Below are 24,284 nucleotides of genomic sequence, written 5' to 3' on the forward strand. Positions count from 1 at the left end.
AAACACTTTTACAGTTTGCATTATGTTAATACAGAATTTCTCTGCAAAATATTCAGTGGCAACATGTTTTATTTGTTTCCCCTATAATATTCATTTATGGCCACTGAAGCATGATTAAGTTTCTGGTTATGTTCACACAAAGTGCTTGGTAACGGGTTTGGGAAGGTTTGTGGTCTTGGCGGAACACAAGACAGGATGTGTGTACTTTTTTCATGTAACCAAAACCACAATCTTTCCCAATCTCACCCAAGGTGTTTCCATTGTCAAAGCCCTTTACATGACTTCTGCGCAGTACAAGAACACAGCAGCTTGAGGGGCTTTGCCACTGAACATAAATTCTCATTTCTCCAAAAGATTATTAGGTAAAACTATTTAGTATAAACATAAGTTGTATGAGACAGAGTAGCAAGGAGGTCACCTAAACAAAAGGGTTTATCCTAAAGGAAGTAGAACATACTCAGCAAATTTCATTGACTTATCTTTTGTGCAACCTGGTGTTTACACTAGAGGAAAAGTCAGGGATTCATCTTTATGGCACTATGAAAGCAGCTATCACGGCAGACAGGTCAAGGGCTGTCAAGATTTATCTTGTTTTGGATAGATGGATGGACTGATGGACTGACATATTAATTAATTTAATGTCAATTTTTTTGACATTGAAAAATAACTGTCAAAAATAGTTTACTTTAGTTGACTTCACAGCAGATTGGAAAGAAGTTCAGGGATACGGGGGGAGAAATGTATGCAATAGATCTTTGCAGCCAATGGAGAGAAATGGACACACACTCATACACACATACTGTGCATGTACACACACGCACACGGTTACAGTACAGTAGCAACACTTTCCTGTGTACACATCCTGCCACACAAAGACACACACACCCACAGGAACCAGAATAATTAGTCAACAGTAAAACAACAATACTCCACATTCAGGTCTCACGGCTGAAGCCCTGTGAGGCCAGCCGAGGGGTTTGGCAAATCTTTCTCTGCCAAATTTCCCCTGGTTTTACAGGAGGTTTTATACCACTCCTCTGCAGTTTGGACTGGCTTTTAACTGTGCCAGTAGGGAGGAGGTTTGCCTGCATTGTTTATCATTAAAACAACTCAAAAGCATGGCAACGAAAATTGCCTACATTTGCCGCTCCACTCTGCATCTACCTTAAACTGTACAAAGAAACAGCAGATGAACATACTTCATCTTGACTTTACAGTGGTTATATAAAACATAATACTCTATGTTCCAGGGTTTCTAACTGTGATTTGTATCTTGTCTCGCAATCTAACTTATTTATCAAACACATATGACATGGATATGAAGTGTGATGTTGATAGATTAAGTGAGTGTTATAATTGTGAGGGGCATTATTCACTATTTTCTGACATTTTTAGACTAAACTATAAAAACCCTGAGAGGCGAGAAAAACTTTTTTTTCACCTGGCAAAAAGGCAAGTTTAATTAATTTCTCCATGCCCTCTAAACACAAGGTACAAGGCAAATTATGTAACATTATTGTCATTTTTTTCTTTCTCTGCTCTTCACCTGAAAGAAAACATTAATGCTTTTAGTCCTATTAAGAACAAAGGGTAGTTGTGCACTTCAGTCTTTCATTTGTTTCCCCCTACAAGCATAATGATGGCTATTTTAGGCAGATTACACCACAGCATTTGAGATCTTGGTAAGACATTTAAAAAGCTGATGCTCATGCTCTGGCATCATGTTTCAGCACTGATCGAAGAGTTTAAGTAGCCTAAAGTAATCCTAACCACGTATGGGACACAAGGTGAAAACCCCAAATAATGTTCTGATTAGCCTACTTGTATTACATACTTCCTGTAAAGGGTGCTCCCCCACTGACAAGATTTTGTTGTCAAAAGGGTTCAATTCTGTTCTACTTTTTTTTCTCGCAGTGGGGTCCCTCTCCCTCTGGCTGCCCACCACAAACACAGTAGTAACTTCCATAGCTAACTAATAACATCACACTTGAAACTATCTGACCACACAAGTGCAAATTAACAGAAATTAACAGAGACACTCACAGGGTGCTTTAACAACCTGACGTTCATTTTAAGGAGCTGTGGTTGAGGGTATAATGGATCTCAGTTACATCTCACTGTGTTCAAAACTGCCCGCCTGTCCTTCACACGCGATTCTTCCCTTCCCAGAGGGCAGCAGTCCTGCTTCTTGTCAAGTCTCTGGCTGTTTGAAAAGGACTCTGCAGTTCAGAGAATATCAGATGGTAAATGCAGAGTTGTCTACTTTTCCACTCATTACTTCAGCTGCAGCATCAAATCTTATGGAAACCCATTCCCACCACCAAAACAAATACACTGATAAAGTTTGAAGAGCAAAGGTGAAAACTCCCATGAGTATGTCATAGTAAATCAGAATTAAGACTTAAATGAGTGCCTGGTGTATATAATAACTTATATAGACTTGAAAATGAAGGAGAATCTCAAATTATGAGACAAACTTTTAATTTTACACTTCATTCAGAATAGGTTTGCTGACCATGGATATTTAACAATGTCCTGCTCAACGCTCACACTTTCATGCAAATTGTGAAGAGTTTTAACTATAAGATCATATAATTAGTACGTCAAAACCAGGTTACCCCTTATTTATGACTATTTATGATTCTATGATGAATACCTCATAATTATGACATGTATTTGTTACACTCTCAACTATGAGATAAGAAGTCATACATTTGACTTAGTCAATGATAAGTTATCATTAAACTAAGACAACTTTTGATTTTGATACCTCATTTTGCCAAATGAGAATTTGTATTTTTATCATAAATCCTTTTTTAAAAATGTGTCTATTTACCTGGTTGGAATGAGCTTCTATACATCTTACTCAGAGCAAAAGAAAGAATTAATCACAGAGGATGTCTGACACATCCAAGTGTCTAAGCCTCATTGCATCAGCTTCAAGTACTTTGTCTCGGAGGGCAACAGACCCCAGGGCAAGACTGAACTGTTCAAAGGATGAAATCACGTCAAACAGTAAAAAGCAGTGTGGTAATAATTTTTAAGGAAGTTATGGAGTAGGTGGAGAACAATAAAAGGCACTCAGGTAGCTGGCTTTCCTAAATGAAAACCACTGCTGGGCTGGATAAAACACTGTTCTAAAGTTAGTGTGAACTGAAGACATTGCGCCTGGTGTTGATGGCCATGCACCAGTGGCTGTCACAGGAATGCAATGGGGCCAAATAAACAAGCACACAGAGTGGGTTAAACGCGTGGGAACAGTTGCACAGCACTCACCAGCAACCACATGCCAAATTCTGTGGTACGGCAGCTGCCATATTCACATTTCCCATTTTCCTCAGTACTTGGCTGCTACTATTATTCTCAGTGTGGTGGTCTCTGTCACTTCACACAGCCTGTGGACGGCTTGGTTAGCTTTAACTCGCCCTCAGGGGAGTGGCCGGATGGACCAATGTCAACATAAACTGAATGGAGGGTGCTGAAAAAAACTTCTTTAACTTTATTTATTGTTTTTCAGATGCAGAATTAGAAAAAAGAGATTCAGTAAATACAACAGCATTATTGATTACTTTTACGTGAAATATAATTGCATCTTTCCAACAGCTTACAGCGGTCTCTAAAAGGTCCTTCCCCTCCTAGTTCTCGCTCCACAACATTGTTAACAAACCACAAATTTTGAGCCATTTTTTGCTCATTTAGTGTCACTGATTGGCACTATGGAAACATAGCTCTTAGTTCTGAGTTAGCCTGCAGGTGGGGCGGTGAACTTTTTAGGCTTTAAAGAAGTCAGTCTTCATTTTTGTGAAACATTATTGCATGAGGCTAATCTGAGAGCAAAATGAAGACTGGCCAAACACTTCAGACCGGTCTAAAATGTCCTTGTTGAACAGGCCCCAGGAGCTATTCTTACCGTTATAGCAAGAAGTGGCTCTTTTTCCACCACCCTGCCACCAGTGTTGGGGATTATCTAGTTACATGTAATTTAGTTACATAATTGGCCTTAATAGTTTATTCTAAACTTAATGTAAATTCAAAATAATGATTGTGTTTTTTCCTGTGTGCATGAAGGACAAGCTATGACACTTCTGTTGTGAATGATCATCCCTGAATAGACACTTACTCACATATTTGTACATCATTGTGTTAAATTGTTTAATTTAGCATATTTGCCTATGGTCTACTTGCTTAACTGATTACTTTGTAGATGGAGCAACCTCATTATCAGTGTTGTTCATGCTAACATAGGTTATTAAGGATGATGTAGTTATGCGGTTAACTGTATAGTACTGCTCACAAGAGAAGTGTATGTATTATTGTGTGCTGATGAGAGTAATTCTGTACTGCTTTGTTAGTGCATAGTTGAAATGTTTATTACTCTCCTGTTAAAGGTCTATGTGCCACGTACCATTCCTTATTTAAACATATATTTATTTCAGACCAGACATATACCTGTATATTCAACTCAGGTTTTGGAAATAAACAATTGCTCCTACAACAAAGGATTCTCTGACTGGAATCATTTCTATAGTGTACCAACACATACCAGTTTACTGAGGCTACGCTTCTGCATACTGATGTTTTGTACAACATAAAACTACTTCCCTGTGGTGCAAAGGTTGTTGCACGATGTGGCTGACAGTGGAAGGTACAATGAGCAAGACCTATGTGTGATATTGATACAGACAGTGTAAGTGAGACTGATTAGTGGCATACAGAGTGTGATAACGTGTGAAGACACAGTATCAAATGATGATGTTAATGATAATAATGCTGTTCACAAGTTTCCTTGCAGAGATCACAAACAATAAAACTGTGTCTGTAAAAAAGCCAAAACATAATAATTCCCTCAAGCCAAGTTCTTTACACCCTTTTGGACGCAGTTAGTGCCAGACCTCAAAATCAGGAGAATGTAACCTTGATACCTATTGCCTGATCCTATCCTTCCTCAGAGACGAAGACATGGCAGAGCTTCCATGTCAAAGCCTCCACCTCGGGCGTCTCTCAGTCATCCAGCAGCCAAACTGCTGTCAAAGATGAGCAAGTAAATGTGCAATCAGGCGTTAAGGAGATTGTGCACTTTGCTACTTTTACTGGTACGGAAAGTGCAATTTGTAACTATTGGATCGTGCAATATACAGCAGTTGTGGGTGAATATGTAACTGTTTTTGTTATTCAACTGCAATTGTTATGATGGTTGTGCGCTGATGCTGTGGTCTCTTGAATGCCCAAGATAAATTTCTCCCAAGGGAGACAATAAAGGCTAATCCTATACTATCCTATGATCAAAAGTAAAACGGCATTCTTACTAGAACCAACGACAAACGTCGAGCAGGGAATGTGAACATGACAGACAGCTGTTGAGGAAGTAGAGTGTGCCCAAGATAAACACTGCTGTTTACAGAGGCAGGATGGGGAAAGCTTAGGGTGTGAATGGTCTCCATGGGAACATTCGGCAACATGTCTCTAGCTGTCACTGATGTGTGGTGAGGTGAAGTGAGGTGATAAAAATCTCTTTTGCAACAGCCTGTGTTAAATGCCAGAAAGCTGCTTTTCAAATAATAAGGAATAATAATCATTCCTTAATCAGGAATAAGGAAATAAGAACATCAAACAAGCATACAGAGAGGTGTTTCTGTGATTTAGCCTACTCTCATTTAAATACATGGGGTGAGCAAAATGATAAAAACAACAAGTTGATCATAAAGTTGAATCAACACCTCTCTAAAAAAATTTCAATAAGAAGTGAACAGCAGGATTGTTGTTTTAGACTGCATTTGTTTTACGCATACCTAATAAAGTGGCAACTGAGTGTAAGTTTGAATACACTCATAGGATGAGTTACAACTGTTGACAAAAAATTCTACATCAATAAACACTTTAAAAGGTCTTTATATCTGCTCACAACTACATTATAGTGTGGTACAGACCACTTATTAAACATTTAACTGCTGCTTTTAACTGCTAAATGTGGGGACTAGTGTATCACTAAAGTGTTACCAAATAGTGTCCTAAATATAAGGGGACACATCTGTCCACATACATTTGAGTAATTTTGGTTTTTCAGATAGTTTGGGGGAAGGCTCGAGTTCCAAGAAAAGGAAGTCTGAATGCTACAGCATACCATGATGAAGACAATAGTGTGCTTCCAATATTGTGGCGGCAGTTTGGGGAAGGCCTTCGCGTGTTTCAACACGACAATGCCCCTATGCACAAAGACGGGTCCATGAAGAAAAGGTTTTCCAGTTTGGTGTGGAAGAGATTCAAGCCAACCCAACATTAGAGGCCGATCTCACCACTGCTCTTTTAGCTGAATGGGAGCAAACTGCTGCAGCCGGGGTCCAGAATCTTGTTCAAAGCATTTACGGAAGAGTGGAGGTTGATATTAGCAGAGTAATGCCCATTGTTTTGGAACATGGGTGTAATGCCTGGGTGTCCACATAGTTTGTTTGCATGTTAACATAGTTTTGACCATGTAATAAAATATGTAGTATGAAATTGGTATATAGTTTACAAGTTAAAAGCCCTCCCTTTTTTAACCTCTACCAGGACAAATCTCTGTTTATCCTCACCCTTGCATAAAATCTGCAGTGCCCAGTGGCCATTCTGGACATTGTATTGCTTGAAGCTGTGTGTCAGCCATATTAATTCAATAATATGCTAATAAAGGTTTTTAGAATCTATCTCTAATAAGAGTCCCTTGGAGTTTGTTTGCTTGTGTTGTGTCTGTTATTAGTTGAAATAAATCATTGGTGTGCAAGTATTAGTTTATTCTCAAAGAGAAGGCACAGTATATGTTTGTATGTATACAGTAATGAAGTGGAGAAATGATACTAAAACCAGGATGTAGCGAGTTACAAAAACAAGATCATGTGTGCATCAGATATTATAGAAGTTATTGGGGTAATATTTCTATAATAGTCCTACTTCCTACTGTGGTGAGAATATTCAGCCAAAGAACATGTTTCCCTACTAAGTTAAAAAACAAACAAAAAAACAACACATTCTGGATATTACAAAAGCTTGACAGTCACAAAATGTCCAGTCCACCTTAAAACACAGCTCTGACAGAGATACACATTTCCTGAAAACGCCCCGTTCAAGAAAAAGAAGGAAAACTCGAGTGCTTCTGAATAATAATAATAATAAGCCTGGGTTGTTTATCCAAAGACTCGGGGGTTGGACATAGGCAGATTCTGCTCCAGAGTTGTTGTTTTTTTAACTTCTCTTACTTCCCACTCCGAGAATTTACTAGCAGCATGAACTTACTCTAGTGCGTCAACCTCACCCGCAACGCACCGCCAACCAAGGTCAGCGACAGCGACCGCCCACGGGATTTGTCAACGCGGCACCAAACCTGCGCGGGCCCCGGCAGCTTTTTAACTTTGCAGTTTGGACTCAAAACCGACTGTCGCCGGATGGATAGAGCGAGCCTCGGAACCGAAGGATTGAAAGAGCCAAACAAACGTTAGCCCAACCTCAAGTTTGTGAGCATTAAACGAAGCACCATGTTGGGAAACCCAGGGTCTTACGCCAACAAGAAGAGGAAGAAGCCTGTTCTCAAACAGTAAGAATTGTCAGAAACTGTATTACTGAAAAGATTTGGGTGATTTAAGAGCCATTGTACTTCATGCATTCAGATTGTCGTTTTTGTCGTTAATCCTATTATAACCATGTGAAACTGTACGCGATTCGAAGTCCAGCATAAAGTTATACGTTTCTCTCTGGCCAGTGCAGTAAATGCACCATAGAGCCAAAGCCCCCTGAACTTTCAGTTTACCTAACGCACTGCCAGTTATAAAGAGGTGGGTAGTGCATTTAAGGAGTGTTTTCTTTTCAAAACTTGTAATAAATTAGACTTGCTCATATTCGGCAAGCTATAAAATCTAAATTTGAGATTAAGCAATTAACCTCATCCTCAGTGTATCAATTTAACACGTAACTCGAACGCAAAAGCTGCCAGAGGAACGATCAGCCTACTACTCGGTAATGAGGCCGTGTGTTTTGTGTTGACGGCTGTGGTCTCCTCTGGTTTTGTTTTCCACTTGTTGTGGACTACCTTAACTGTCTAGCTCGAAACTGGCATGGATATCTAGCCCTCGCGCATTAATCACAATCAAGTTGGAGAGTCGGCTGCTGCTCTCACGCGATGCTCCGAGGAGGGGAGATGGGAGGGAGAGGGGCTCGCAGGCTCCGAGTATGTTATTGTAATCTGATATGGCCTTGCGCTTCATGGTTTTGGGATCACTGCAGGTTGTGTGTGTGTGTGTGTGTGTGTGTGTGTGTGCGCGCGCGCGCACTGTAGTGCCTGTGCCCCTTTCTGTTCCTCCCGTCTTGTTTTGTCTTCTTACCTTTTTAAAGTTTATCTCACAGCAAATTACAGCTAGGTAGGAGTACTACATAATACAACATCAAAGAAATAGGTGCATTACAAATTAAAGTCCAGGTTTTTGTTTCTTGCCACCATCAAAGTGTACTTAAATAACAACAGAAGAAGGGCTCTTGTCAGGGTTAAATTATCAATGTATTAACATACAAGCAGTATTTTAATGTTGGTGCTTGTCCAAGTGTAGTCTGAGAGAGTTTAAAATGCATTAGACTATGTGTAGGATGCAACAAACGTTTATTTTTAATATCGATTAATCTGCAGATTATTTACTTGATTAATGGTTCATGTAATCTCCATCACATTCTCATAGGACAAGTGGACATCTTCAAATACCCTCTGATTTGTAGTGTACACTACCTTCCCAGCACCAAAGGACAGACAGACAAAGTAAGCGACTAGCTGGTGAACAGAAAGGAGCATCCATGCTGAGTTTCAACCAAAGGAACTATACGCAGGAACTAGGAACCTTTGGAGGAACTCACTGCGTTTCCACCGAAGGGACCAGGGTCTAAATTTAATTCTAGGGTCTTTATTTTACCAGGGGGGTAGCACTTTCTGAAAGTACTGGTACTTGCCTTGCAGTGAATTTCTGAATGGGCAAGTAGAGGCTACCGATTTTAAATCAAGCGTGTCGGCTGTTTTTCTACAACTGCTCCTCTATTTTCCACCTTGTTTGCAAACCAATAAATCACAATCAACAGTCAGATAGCACACAAGTCTCGCCAATGTCCGCCTGAGATCATACATCGGCATTAAATGTATCGCTCAGAAACAGCAGCCAGTGTGCAGCGGTGTGTTACAGCAAACAGCTGATGGAGTTACGCTAAATACTGGGTCCAGAGTTCTTTTAAGTTTTCATCAGTCAGGAGAGCCAAAGTCGGTCCCCTCCTCTCCAAAATAAGTGGAACAGCTGATTACAGCAGGTAATAAAGCTCGTTAAAATCACGTACCTCCGAAGATCAGGCCGACACAGACGTGAGTCTGGCCAGCTGATCTGCAGCTCTTGTCGGCTGTTGTGTTGATTTCTCTGTGCTGGAGTTATTTTAAGAACTTGTAACTTTATCCAGTTTGTTGTTAAATTTGTAACATACTTTATCGCGTGTCTCTTCATTATACTCCCACACAAAAAAAGCTGTTTTTAACGGTCAAGAATAGCCTTTAGCTTTTCATTATATTCCAATCAAATCTGATGTTCATTTATAAATTTTGTGGTTACTAAATAATGATGCCTGTGCATCGCTTTGTACGGCGTACAGGTCTTTAGATCACGGTGGAAATGCACACAACAATGGGCTGAAGGAACCTTTTAGTGAAAAGAGATCCGGGGTCGAAACACGGCTTTAGTTGCTCCAAAAAGCAAGATATTTTTCTCAGAAGTTGGTGGAGACCAAAATCAAGCAAAAAGGAGAGTGAATATTGGACCGACCCCAAATGTGATACTTTAGTATGAAACTTGAGCAATATTATATAATTCTACCAGACTTCTGTTAATTAGAGACACATTTTCTGGTCCAGTTATATATCTTTTGTTACAAATCAAAACAGGACTATTTCATACTTTTGCTTTTGAATTTAGTGACATCTCTTATAATACAGGGATTAACAACAGATAACAAATAAAATCCAAGTTGAGGTTTTTTTCACAAGTAGTATTTGTGTATCATGTTAGTAGTTGTAACAGTACCATTTTACAATGATTTTAAATCATATTTATAAACAGATGCAATATGAGTCCGCACAGTGTACTATAGATATGTCTTAGAGCGATCTGGCAAATTGTGTATTGGCTGTTCCCAGTGAAAAACCCAAAATAAAAAGGTGGCCTGTGTGCAAGACGTCTGTGTTTCTGAAGATGTGGGACTGTGTGCAACAAGGACTGAGGTTTCCTGGAAGGCCAGCTGGGCTCAGCTGCACAAAGGCACCATTGAGCCTGACTGTAAAAGGCTGTGGTCACTACACAGGGGCATTCCATGGCAGATCTGGCCATCCAACTTCTCTGTTTTATTACCCAGATGCCTTCTGTGTATGTTGCCAGTCTTCTTTGCCATCCATCCTACATACTATATTACTAAAAAATGCCTATCTAATTTATTAAATATACATGCACCTTTCAAAAGAGAACAAGCGCTACACTCTTACAGCAGTCATTTTTAATTCATTTGCAAGCAATGTTGTTCTCATGCATTTAACTACTTAAAGTCTGGGTCATGTACTTTACTTCCAGTGTCAAAAATGCAAACCATGTGCCAAACTGGCAACCATCATCTCATCACAAACCCTCTTGTAGTCCATCAAATTGACAACTAAATGACATCAAATGGCAATGGTATTGCAAAACACAGAGAATCATTCCTGCTTTTTTATACTTTCTTACCACATGCGCAGGATTGGTTTTAAACAGTAGCACCATTCCTACAGGTTGCTGTGAAAAATGAATTATCACATACCACATTTAAATCCCTTCCCCCAGAGTACAGCTGTAATGTGTGTTTGAGTGCGTACTTTAAACTGAGTGGATTATAAATTAAACACTTTATAATATGACTATGCATTTATTTAACAAGTAAGGGTGTCCTTAATAAGAGGGGATAATATGCCTCACCAATGGAAATATTTTTTGCACAGTAATCTAAAGGGATTGTGAGAAACACAGACATGCTGATAAGAGATTTGGCAGGACACCAAAGCACGCCTGGTGAACAGCAACAAGTTGCTCTTTGTTCTTTGCCCTTTGTTTCATTTTTCAAGAGGAGTCCACACAAATACCATTTTAACAGTTTTTATCATTGTCTAACAGTCTTACAGGAAAAATATCTCCATTTATGAAAGACCTTGATTTAAAACCTAAATGGTGAGTGTACATAGCTAACAGCTAACAACAGATTAACTAAAACTATAGGTTGTTGTTTATGCTAAAGTTGTGACAGGGTATAAATTCATGTAGCTTACATTTTTTACTGTATTCAATATCATTAATATTTGAAAGATGTGATGTTTTTCAATCAGTCTAATATATCATTAAATAAATCTGCATAGTGGAGTATAGGGTAACAAATGAGGCGACTTTTGCTCAGAGGAATGAGCTGGTAAGCCATTAAAAGTAGGGCTGGACGTTTGACCTCTGGCTATACCTGTCCACATGTTCAAGTGCCCTACAGGAAGACACTGAACCCCAAATTACTTCAGATGTGTTCAGGTGAAGGACAAAAGTGTTGTTTTGTATAGATGTGTCTGCTAAATGAATGTAATGTATGTAATGTGGCTCGGGCTGGGAACTCATGTTTTGGACTTGATTTTTTTCCAGATGTGGATACTGTACAAGTACTTTGGAGCAGTATCTCTAAAAGTTAAATAAAACAAAATACTAGCAACCAGCCCACCCCAGTAGGTTTCTACTCAGGCCATAGGTTTTTGCCCAAACCAGTCACAGTCCAAGATCTACCAAAAAACGTTTGGTAATAACCTGAACTGAAGCTACTGTTTGAAAGAGTTTGTGGCTTGCTCCTTCACAGAGGATAGTAATTTCTCTCTTCTCATAAAAACTTATGCATCCAGTTCTTCACTGCATATCCACATGTTTCAGACAGTTTCTCTAGAACGCTGTTGCCTTTGCTTAACTTGGAAATTTAGCAATTTATTGGCAAAGTGATGCCTCAGATTCTGTCTGTCTGTGGTTTCTGTGTGCAGTCAAATGATCAATTCAGCACATTAAACTTTTGCATGAGCATAAAGTAACAGAGAAGTTTGGATTAACTGCAGAGCTCTGTAGGATATGGTTAAAAAGAATTGCTTTTGTTGTAACCCATTCATCATCTTTGTTCTTGTACATTTATGTACAACATATGTTATTTTGTGGGAGTTCTCTATTATGTTTTTTTACCTCCCTGTCTGGAAAGCTCTTTGTAGGCTAGAGCCTCCTTTTGTAAACTATCCTACTTGCAGTCTGTGTTTGTCAGCCGCCAAACATGTGTATAGAAAGCACACTCTCCATACTTGTGAGCCACTGAGTCATCCCTCTGGATCTGGCAGTGTTACATACTTTGAGCAAATGTGTTTCATTTTCATTACAGCTGACTAAGTGCAACATGGGCTGCCTAGACTGTGAGAAAGAGGTGCTTGGGTTCAGACTCTCTTTTGTTCTTGAGATAAGGAATCCTAATAGAAATCGAGGGATGAGGTAAAACATCCCCCTTCACGTCCTGATGTCTGCTGCTCAACCCCGTGATCCATAGCAAATCAAGGTGGAAAAATGGTTCTGAATGCTGGCTTTTGTCTCCACTAGGCATTTCTTGAGAATGAGATCAGTCCTGCTCCATTTCTGAAAAGGTACAACTCGGGTCTGAAGCCAGCAATGAAGTTCAGGCTGTATTCCCAGCAGACTATTCAGTGGCAGTGGGGGAAATTTTATTGCGTGTCATTAACCAAAGTTTCAGTAAAAAGAGAAATTTAAGCAAAGAAAGAGCATAAGAAACCTGAAGCTGCAGACATTCTTAGGTAGTAACTGACCTGGAAAAGTCTTTGACACTAAGTACTCTGATGTGTTTTAGGGCTGAAACCAACTGATAATGTAATTAGAATTTACCGGTCTGATACAGATTATTGATTGGTTCCACTTCCTAAATGACTACAGATATAAAATACTGATGCTTCTCTGAATGAGCCACTGCTTTTAACTAATGTCTAAGAGTTACCCATAAGGCTTTGTGATACCTTCATAGCAATTGTATCAGTTTTGAGTGTAGCGAATTGCCTGAGTGACAGCATCTGAGGGCCGACCATGATCAACAGCTAGAGAACCACAACCATAACCATGACAAAGCAGGCAATGAAAACACAACAACACTTGAGGGATGTTCATTTCCATGCCTTACCAGATTTCTTCCAAACAATGGGCCATTTGTCATGAAAGCTTATTTTCATTATTTGTCATCAGCTTATTTTCAGAGCATACTTAGTTGACACCAATCTGTTCACAATAAATAAATCCATATACCATCAATAATAATTTTACATCGCAAATGTCTTTAATGGAACAGATTGGCATTGCTTGCTACAATCTCAACCACACAGATCCGTCAGAGCTCAGCTGTCCCTCAGAGGCATGCAATAATAGGTGTCTCCTGCTTCAGCTGACCCGAAGCCTCGTTTACCGGCTTCTCAAGGCCCGCCTTACTCTGCTTCTGATTGGCTAGTAGTCCTTAACTAGGAACTGCGCATGTACAACTCCCAACAAAGATCATGTAGAGGTAAGATGAATCACTCCATAGCTATAATGAAGCCTTCAACACACAGGGTGAAAAGAGGAGCTGCAACAATGTGCAGTATGACAAAAGATATGCTGTTTTTGAAAATAAAACCATTTAAACCTGTTCTGGTACAACCCCTAAATAGGATTTTGAACCAGAAAATTTGCATAATACCACCTCTTTAACCTTTATAATTCATATTTCATAAGCAGATCATTGCCATTAATTTAATTGATTTAACAGTGCGCACAGCAAGACGTGTTTTTAGAAGAAGGCTTGGCACTTGTGAGGATTTGTTCATCATTCAAGGGGGATTTTAATGCCTCCAAGAATTGATTATTTTCACACTAAACCTTTAACTCCTAATCCTGCATTTGAAATTTACTAGACTGAACTTGCACAAGAAGATTATTCCTACTAAGTAAATTGTATCTATATCTATTCTATCATAATTTTATTTGACAATGTCATAATTGTAAGATACCTATCTCTTGAGACTAGGGCTGCAGCTAATGATGATTTTAGTAATCGAGTATTCTACAGATTAATTCATTGATTCATCGAGTACTGTTGCTTGGCGCCTCCCCCCTCAACGGGATCAGCTGTGAAACTCATGACTCTGACATTACAACACAAACTCACAGCCCAAATTACAGAGTTGTTGTTTTCTTTTAGCTTTAAACAATCTCATACTTTGGACACTTTCTGTGTTTTTTTTTCTGACCAGTCTCTTCTTCGTCCCTCGCTATTTTCTCTCTCCTTCTCCAGTTTGCAAACAGTGTCATCAAATCACCTCATCTTAGCTTGATCACAGCGTAAGCGCGATGAAAGACAGGAATAAATGTCTGTGAAACAGTTAACATACAGTTAAATGGATTAAATGAAGCATCGGTGCAAAGAAATTGTGTCGATGCTTTTTAGTAATCAAATTATTTGAAAAACTCGATAAATCGTTTCAGCCCTACTTGAGACATATCCCTTTTTCTCTACCTATTTAATTCTTGACAGATATGAGTTTCCATATATTGAGAATGAATTTCTGAAAACTCTAAGACAGTTCTCTAATATTAAAAGTTGTAAAATATGAATAGGCTTTTTAGGACCTGAAAGCTGTAAGCCGGTGTGTAGTGGAGGAATGTCAACAGTGGTGTTGTATGCCGTCCCCATTGCTTCCTTTCACTGATACTTGGTTTCACTCCTGGTGGAGCATGTGTGTCTGATTTGTGAGTAATGACATGTATCTCCAGCGAGCCTTGTGAGTTTGCATTCTTGCACTTGAGCATGGGTGGTCTCAAACCCTGTTTGTAACCCTGTATCCCTAAAGTGAAAGTCATGCAGAGCAACTAAAGCAGCTGTCATGATAAAAACTGGTTTCCATTTTGACAAACTACATAAGTAGCAAATGGAATGACTTGTGGTCACGTTGTATATTTTGCATTCTGGTGTCTGGGAGGAAAGATTCAAGTTTCCTTGAGAGAAAAAACCCCCCACTGTTGTTTTCATGTCTGAAAAGAAAGAGAGTGGGCTGTCTTGCTGTTCAAAAAGATGCAACAGAATGGTCCAACTTTCTCTTAATAAACAATCTTGCTTATGTCAGTACTTTATTTTCAGGTACAGAACAGGTAGGCAGTTGTCAAGTGCCAGCAGTGGACAATCCACCAGTTGAAAATTTAAGCAGCAAATGTCACTGTTTAATGTTTATCACCTTAAAGTGAAACTTTGGTATTTTTCAACCTGGACCTTATCTTCCCATGTTTTTGTGTCTATGTGACCAATTGGGACAATTTAAATAAAGTCCTTTTTGTTTAACCAGAAATAATCAGTATATCACTATTGTCAAAGCCACCAGGCTTCATTGTTAAAAGCGGTAATTTTACCTCACAGAGCTAAGGAGTTGCTGGTCTAACACTGCCTCGATCTGGTGGTGTGTTTGTGTGTTGTTCTTGTTTGTTTCTGTTATTGTGTGACTATGGTGTTTGTAAAGGTTTAAAATGACAGAAGTCGCACAATAAGACAAACCAACTAATATAGGCAGAGGTAGACCACAGAGGTAAAATTGCAAGTTTTGTCAAGGGAGTCTGGTGACTTTGACAATAGCGATAAAGTGACTACAGTGTTTCCCACAGGATTTTAAGAGACTAGCATTAATTTGGTGCAAATTAAGAGGCTGTCTATGAAGAACTTGGTATGCTTGTAAACAATGTTGTGCTCTAATAAACTATTTGATCATAAACCCGTTGTAAATGGTGATGAAACAGCAACAAAAGTCCACAAATTTATTTAATGTTTTCCCAAAAACCCTGAATCAAAGAATAGAAGACAGAATAAGTAATTCCCTAACATTTTATTGTTTTATTTTTTTTACTTTTATTGGACATGTTATATGTTTTAAACTTTCTGTGAATATATTCCAATTAATTGTATTTCCATGCTGTATAGACACCTTATTCTGAAAACCGGGCGTTGTGTGTATCCTCGCGCTAAAGTCCAACCCGAGTACGAACCGGCACGAACTTGATAAATAATGTTGTATGTGGTTCTCGTATCGCGTAAAATGAAGACTTCACAGCCTCTCTTCAGGTAGGACTCTCATACTGCAACACATGTCTTTGTAAAGAGAGAAACAGGGGCAGGATAAAGTTGCTAACCTTCCTTTCGGCTCGCTCTGGGCCGTTACAGTGGATTTACCATAAAGGCTTGAATATGTGTGCACTCCAAATGGCTTGCTAAATCGCCTTCTCACCTTTTTATATACAGTCTATGCTTCTCACAAACGAGTGAAAGAAACAGGTCATTAACGTTACCGTAGTTACCTCAAAAGAAAAGTGGATCTCTGCAGGGATAATTAACTTACCATAATGCTGGACACTTAAAATAACAATCTGACCCTTTCAGTGGCAAAAACAAGCACTTTAGCAGAAGTACTGATGGGGCGCAATTTCCCATAAGGATTACTTTGCAGCCCGGATTTGCTGCCGCAGACTCCAGCACACTTATTTAATACTGGAACGGTTTCAAAAGATGTTGTCCCAATTAGTCACAGAAACAACAACATGGGATGAAAGGGTCCAAAAATTTCAAAAGTCACCCTTAAATTGCGCATAATTTTGACTTAAAGGATCCTCTGAGTCTGTGAAGGTATAAGCACAAGCAGCTGAAGTGAGGAGGTCAAAACCTTTTACAGTATTTGAATGACGATAGGAAATAAGGTAAGAAGGAGACTTTTCTCTCAATGGTGGAAAAAAAGAAACCCTGTGAAGATGGTGACATCCTCAAGTTTTGTGATTCTTTTTATGAAGAACCAAGATGTTTGTGATGCGTGGTACAGTTTTATGTTGTCCCTCTATAAACAGATAAGCTAGCTTCTGTTCCACTATCTTTGTCTCTAGGTGTAGTTCCTCATAAAAGATTTCTTTGATCTGTTCTGAAAAGCTGTTACTGCATTCAGCAACTCCAGCTCTGATAAGGTTTTTTGTATAACACTCTTAAAGGGAGCTGATTTACTATTGACTCACCTTAACTGCAGTGTTTGTTGGTCACATCAATGGCTGACGCTCTTCTCCCTGACTAAGTTTGAAGCTATTTGGTGCGTTGCTAAAAGTTAATATGGCTGGTGTTTAATTGGCCTGTGTCATACTGCACCTCATAACAGATGGCATGCTGTGCAGGGCTGGTTAGCAAGGCCTAAACTGAATCAGTCTTGGTCCACAATCACAGGCTTGCTCAAACAGCTATATATTTTTATACTCCACAGAAAGAAGATCTCTGAAGGTAATGGAGTTGTTAAATCAAACCCTTCGAAGCGCCACCGGGATCGGCTAAATGGGGAGCTGGAACGCCTGACGGACCTCCTGCCCTTTCATGATGAGGTTCGCTCTCGTCTGGACAAACTGTCGGTCCTTCGCCTCAGCGTTGGATACCTGAGGGTCAAGAGCTACTTTAAAGGTGAGGAACAGCCTGGTAAAGTTTCAGCCAAGTCTGTAATTGCATCTCCTAAAATTTACTTCAAGTAACTATGTCAAAATAAATGCCAACATTGACTGTTTGTACAAGTCAGGATGTGATCCCGGGACACCAGTTTTTAAGACACATGCTGATAAGCCCATCCATCACTTTGACCTCCACACCTGTACTTTACACTGCACTGTATGAATTTCACACTGTTTAGATTGACACAAGCTGCATTGTTTATTTAGCTTTAAAGCTTGAGCATTTTTTCATAGTGTTTTTTTATTTTATCTTAAACACAGGAGTATATGTATGAAGACATACACGGAGTCAAGCTTGGGTAGAGTGGCTTACATAGAATTAAAGCTTGAATAAATGGGCAAGACAGAATTGAGGAAACTAAGCCAGCACTTACAATCGTTGGAATTGGAACTGATTCGAGAGTAACATATGCAATTGCCCCAGCAGTGCAGCTGACAGCCAAGGCAGGAATGAGAAGCATGCAGGAATCTAGTTTTAGGAAACAACACATCCTCAATACTTGTAACCTTACTCCACCCTCTTTGTTAGCAACACAATAATCACTTTAGATAATCACAAAAAAAAAAAGTTTTGTGTCTCCACTGTAAGTTGATTAAACTTGCAGGCACCCTGGCTTTGAAAACCAGATGAGTCATGTGTGAGTCAATTATATGTGAGTCACGCATATACCATCTCCACCACCCCCAGATGATAGCTTTCTTTGAATTAAACAAACGTTTTAGCTGAGGTGTTGGCAGACAGGCTGCTGAGTAAGTTGCTTGTTTGCCTCTGGATTCACTCATGTTAGAATTGATGTGTCTTGTCTCTGTTGCTTTTTACATTTTCTGTGCACTGTTTTGCCCATGTGGCCTTATAGTTATACTGGACATGTGCCATTAAATCTCTCCATCAACAAAAACCCTACTGAATTTCATTAGTGACCAGCAAAATACAAATAAAATTGCTTTAACCAGTGTAATCTTTATAGGCATTGGTTAACCATTGGTTAATGATAGAAAAGATGTTTTAATCAAAGAATAAAAACATCCAAAAAGAGTTGTACTGAGGAAGTGACCTAAATGTGCACAAAATGTATTCTAACACCATGATAATATCAGGATAAGACATCTTTATGGTCTTGCTAATTTTCACTTTTCATTAACGTACTTGTTTGTGTGAAAGGGTGGCAGTACATTATACCCTCATCCTTCTATAATGTATTTAAAGCAACCTTAATAAGCACCTGTTATTACCTAGCTAGTTCTTAAATATCTAGCAGTGTTAACCCAGTGAAATGATGAATCTAATGAAAACCTAGCAGCCAAAAAATAATCAACAGGTTTGTAGCTGCAGACTGTAATTCCCTTACTTGCTAAGTTGTTGCAGTGTAAACAGCCAGTATGAATGGACATGTTACGTGCAGTTAGAGGAGTTGTGACATTCCAGTGCTGCTTGTTCTCACACCCTTTAGCATACTTTTTTGTTATGCAAGCAAGATCTGATGGAGTACTGTAGTTGCGCCATCATTTCAGATAGTCTCCATAAACTTTAACCTGCATTTACAACATGACATTTCTAATCTATGATAAACCTTTCAGTTGCTTTTATTATCTGCTTTGCTTCATTCTGCAATAGTTCCATTGATAGATGTCTCGGAGATTCCTTTTAACTAATATGCAGCGGGTGGATACCAGGGAACATAACTTATATGTAGTTTGGATTTGTTCAATTATATTATTAAGAGGAGTTTGTCAGTTAGCTTGTGATTCTCTATTTTTAAAATAGGTAAAGAATGGAATGTGTCTCTCATTCAAATGAATGGTTTTGAATTATAAAATTAATTGTTTTCCATTTTAATATATATGGATATCTGTCACAGCCAGCCAGCACAAGTGGAATATCAGTGGAGCCATGTGAAACTCCTATCCATAGCCTGGGGCCAGATAGTATAAATTATGCTTAAACACTAAAACTATGCACATGCCATTTCTCACACATGAAGTGGTATTGATAAATGAGGAACATGCAGTGAGAATAGGTGCACATCATGCATACCTCAGACCAAATACATGGTTTTACAGTGCCAGACATGTACTATAATGATAAAAATAAATGAGACACTGAATCAATGACAGCATTTAACTGCTATTCTGCTCCTACTGTCCTAATTTTCACCCACAACACTCTAGTCAAAGGTTAACCCAAAACATCCCTGCACCAAAGTGACATATGCCAATATCCACACAAAACAGAAATGTAACTATTTTTCTCTGCAGCCCTGAGTCGGCTACCTGTGTTTGTGTGTTTGGTGCATTCATTTGCAGTCCTTTTGGAAAAAATGACATCCTCAATCAATTGTGGTTCTGAATGCAGTGCTGTTTTCTGCAGTCTGGTGTTGGATTTTAGAGGTTTGACCACAAATAAACTTTAAAACGGTGGGAAACAATAACAACTGCACATTTAAAATATCCAGTGGTGTTTGGTCTTTTGTTGAACATCTCATTTTTAGTTTTCAATTGAAATAGCAATATGAATTTTTAGCTCAACTTTAGTCATTCTCTTCAGACAGTTGTGGAGAATTTGATGGGCTGTCATTTTTATTTTTCTTCCTGAAGTTTCTCCAGTATTTATGCCAGTGCTCGTCTCCCTGACACTGCCGTACTCTTTATGCCTCTCCTTCAGTTCCTTTCACATCAGCAGTAATCAGGCACACTGAAAAGATGGTCTGTACCCTGTAGCTGTGAAGGGCAGGATCAAAATCACATGTCACATCACACTGCCCATGTGCAACCCATCAGCCCATAAATGCTGCTGCTTTGTTACAGCAGATCTGCACTCACAAGTCTTATTTTTTTTTTTTTTGTGCTGTGTCAGCAGGTAATAAGAAGCTATCTTTGAGCTGTTACAGAAACACTGTCTTGATTATATGGTCTGTTACTCATTAATTTGGGTAGAAACACAAAATTAGCCAGCTATAGCTGAGAATCACAACATTTCACAGGGGGAAATAAGGATCGTTCTGTTGATATTTATGTTTCAGTGCTTGGGAGCAGAATCTGTGAGTTACTGGCTGAAGACACCCCCTCCACTTGAAGATATTTATTGCTTTCTGAAAGATGCACCACTCAGTAAATTGCTGTTAGCAGGCTGTTTAGCTAGAAGCTTGTTGGAGCTTTGAGAGCATAAAAAATGAGACAACAATGGAAAAGACAAGTAGGGATACACTGATCTGACTTTTTCAGTCCCGATATAAATACCTGGGCTTTGGGTATTGGCTGATGCTGTATACCAATCTGTGTGTGAAATGAATAAGCTCTATTCCTCACTATGAGGAAGAGACTAAGAATCTTGTTCTTTTGCACAATGCTGAGCCCTTGTTTTTAGCTCCCTCCATGCTATGTTTCCTCTCCTAGTGAAATGTTGGGGTCTGCTGGCGAACTGCTGATGCATTGTGTAGTAAGCGTGTAATTGAATTGAATAGATCTGCCCCTTTATCACCGATACAGATCTAGCTGTTTGAATCAGCATTGGGCCAATATCTGACATCAGTGTTGGATCGGTGCATCTCTAGAGACAAGTTTGAAGCATGACATTAAAAGAACATCTTTGGTGTGTTTCATACAGCAGTTTACTGACAGCTGATGGAGAGCCATTGATGGTTTCCATATCAACATTTGAATGCTGCACAGATTTTTTTTACCCCATGCCTATCCATTCTGCAGCACGCAGGATGTGAGGGCGGGACTCTATAAATCGCAGCGACCAGGTTGCATCGCTGTCTTCGTCTCTCTCTTCTGCTCTCTGTCAGGTCTGTGTGTATGTTCGTCCAAGGGCGGGGCTGAGCTACACAACATACGCAAGCACAGCGGACATGAGGAAGCGTGACTTTGGCTGCATTCACACAAAATCCAGCAATGTGTCCTTCCTGCAGGGCTGTTTGGAGGTGTGGCCATGTTTATTTGTGCTTTAGAACATAACCGCCATGAAACAATCAGAAATAAAATCTTTTTATTTCTCCAATTCACTGCTTTGTTCTTGCTAACGACGCTCCCTCTCCTCATTTGTTAAAGTCAGGATGCCGCATCTTCTGCTGCTTTCATATTTTCGATTTTTTTGTAATCTGTCTTTTAGGAGCCCACTAACTTTGTGGAAATGTAATACTAAATCAATGGACTACACTGTGATGGATGTGAAGGTAGCTTTTATTTCTGATGCCCTTTTCACACTGACACAGTGTTGTAGATCAAATCTGGTTTAACACACCGGACATGAAACTCCTCCTGAACTGGTTGAAAGTTAGTGGGATGCTACCTGCCCGTGTTGACCGGCGTTCTTTATTAGGGATGTAAACTTAATATTGTTGATGTTTAAACGTTGACTCTTTGAAGGGAAAGTGCATGTTTTGGTGAGTGAAAAGGAAGCTTGACTGGTAATTATGTACAGCAGACACTGTGCTAACAGTAACAACCAGAGATTAACCCGCGATAATCATCCCATATGAATAGGTCCAACACTGGTTAAATGCCTGTCTCCTGCATGAAAGTGGTATTATGGTGTGGATTAAAACGGAACGCCCCTGAATGCTTTTACAGGCATCAAACACGTTCTTATAGACACAGCCTGTCACTCTTTACCTGTTGGCATTGGCATGAATGTGACACGTGATACACTTATAACAATATGCAGTGTCGGCTATGCCAACGTTCTTTTTGTGTACCAGCTAAGCTCACCTGAAAGGGATCTGTGAAAGCCAAAAATAAGTGAGTTGTTCATTATAAGGTGGAATATTAGAATGCAGCATTTTGTATCTCAGCATTTTGTTTGTCTACTTTCAATAAAGTAATCAAACAGCTTTCATATCACTTTTGGGAGGACAAGTTACTGTTTATTCCATCTAAAGTTATTATGATTTTGTTGCTGTTACTCATGACAGACAGAATATTAATTCATAAAATCTTAACAAACTAGTAAAATGGATATTATCAGATTATACACAAATGCAATTTAATCTTTGTAAAAAAAAAAACATAAAAGCAATTGAGGGCCCTAGTTTTATGTTTTACAAATATTTCTTTAACACTTCATTTGTGGGCGTATGACTGCAGAAATATTTTATGAATTCTCTGTATTCTAACGTTAACATAGTTGCCCATAACAGTTAGGCTCCTCATGCTTATAACTTATTTGAAGGTGGGTCTTTGAGACTGACAGCATTGTGTTAAGAACATAGATAAACTAAATCATCAGAGTTAACATGACTGCATTTGTTTTGGAAAAATTTGTGCAGCGGTGTTCATGATACCAACCATTCAACTCAGGATTGATTAAGGAATCTTTTCTGCGGGAAAAAGCTGGCAACAATCCTTATTTCAGCGTAATGTTTTGATTCAAATTGTGCACGAAGAGGAAGGGCTATTCAGACACGGGTCTGTTGTCAATTGTTTGTGAGAGAGAGAGAGAGTGAGCGAGTGAGCTGCGTGCAGCTCTACAATGAAATTCGATTTTACCCATTTTAAATAATAAAACGAAAAATGAACATCAATATGTGGCGGTTAGCATTAGTATTGTGTCTGGCTGCCACAAATAAATCAATGTATGAAAAACACTGCAATGAGATGAATGGTGGCCTGTGATGTAGAAAGTTTCATCTTTCATCTTATGTTGCCTTTGGGTGGAATAGCTGGTACAGCTACCTTACCATACCTTTAATAATAGAGTGCATTTTAATTTTTATTTAACAGAATGTGCACTATACGCAGTTGTCAACTCACTGCATGTTTTCCAGTGAAAGTATGTGTGAAACAAACACACATTAATGTTAAGGAAAGTGTAAGTGAATGGATGAAGACAGACAGGGCTACAGAGGCAGGATGAAATGATGAGGAAACTTTTGAGGGATGTGTAAGAATGCCCTGGCTTTGACATCAGAACTACCAGTGTTTGTACAAAAAAATATATAATTCCACAGACATAAGGGCCCTGATTCATTGTCTAATTGTTGCCCTTAAGAGAAAAGCCAGCGTTGGAGGGATGTTACATACACTGAACAAAATTATAAATGCAACTCTTGTTTTTGCCCCCATTCATCATGAGCTGAACTCAAAGATCTAAGACTTTCTCTATGAACACAAAAGGCCTATTTCTCTCAAATATTGTTCCCAAATCTGTCAAAATCTGTGTTAGTGAGCCAGAGCCGGCCGAACCACCAAGCGACCTTTGCGGTGGCATAGGGCCCCGTGGCCAGCAGAGGGCCCCCGACAGTCACTGCTTGCTAGTGGTGGAAAATATTCACTGAAAAAAGTAACCTAAAATAATGACATAATATGAAAGACAGCTCTCTATATATTACGGTACCATAATAAGCATAGTGGTTATTGTGAGTTATATACTACGGAAAATCTGCTGCCCTCATTGGTCAGCTCGCTCCTGACCCTGACAGACTGTCATGCTGAGTCAGTCAGGCTTGATGTCTGACAAGAGAAGATCATATTTATCTGAACTGAATGTTCATTTTTCTACCATAAGCTGTCTCCAAAGGTTTTTCAGAGAATTTGGCAGTATATCCAACATTCCAGAAGCCACAATCAACAACCTGATCACCTCTATGTGAAGGAGATGTGTTGCACTGCGTGAGGCAAATGGTGGTCACACCAGATACTAACTGGTTTCTTGACCACCCCGGG

General features: G+C 39.2%; 1 protein-coding gene across 1 annotated transcript in view; it reads left to right on the top strand.

Annotated features, from left to right (window-relative positions):
• The first annotated feature begins 7,078 nt into the window (after window positions 1-7,078).
• The window catches only part of LOC119904529 (aryl hydrocarbon receptor-like), a 36,500-nt gene continuing 19,294 nt past the window's right edge, over window positions 7,079-24,284 (top strand). Inside the window, exons 1-2 of the mRNA XM_038721292.1 lie at window positions 7,079-7,564; window positions 17,387-17,577. Coding sequence (XP_038577220.1) covers window positions 7,506-7,564; window positions 17,387-17,577 — 250 coding nt within the window. The 5' untranslated portion in view covers window positions 7,079-7,505. The remainder of the gene's footprint in view (window positions 7,565-17,386; window positions 17,578-24,284) is intronic.

This window comes from Micropterus salmoides, unplaced genomic scaffold, assembly GCF_014851395.1.
Source record: "Micropterus salmoides isolate LMB-PRFRI ecotype aquatic unplaced genomic scaffold, ASM1485139v1 Ms_hic_scaffold_15, whole genome shotgun sequence".
In the NCBI taxonomy this organism is placed as follows: domain Eukaryota; kingdom Metazoa; phylum Chordata; class Actinopteri; order Centrarchiformes; family Centrarchidae; genus Micropterus; species Micropterus salmoides.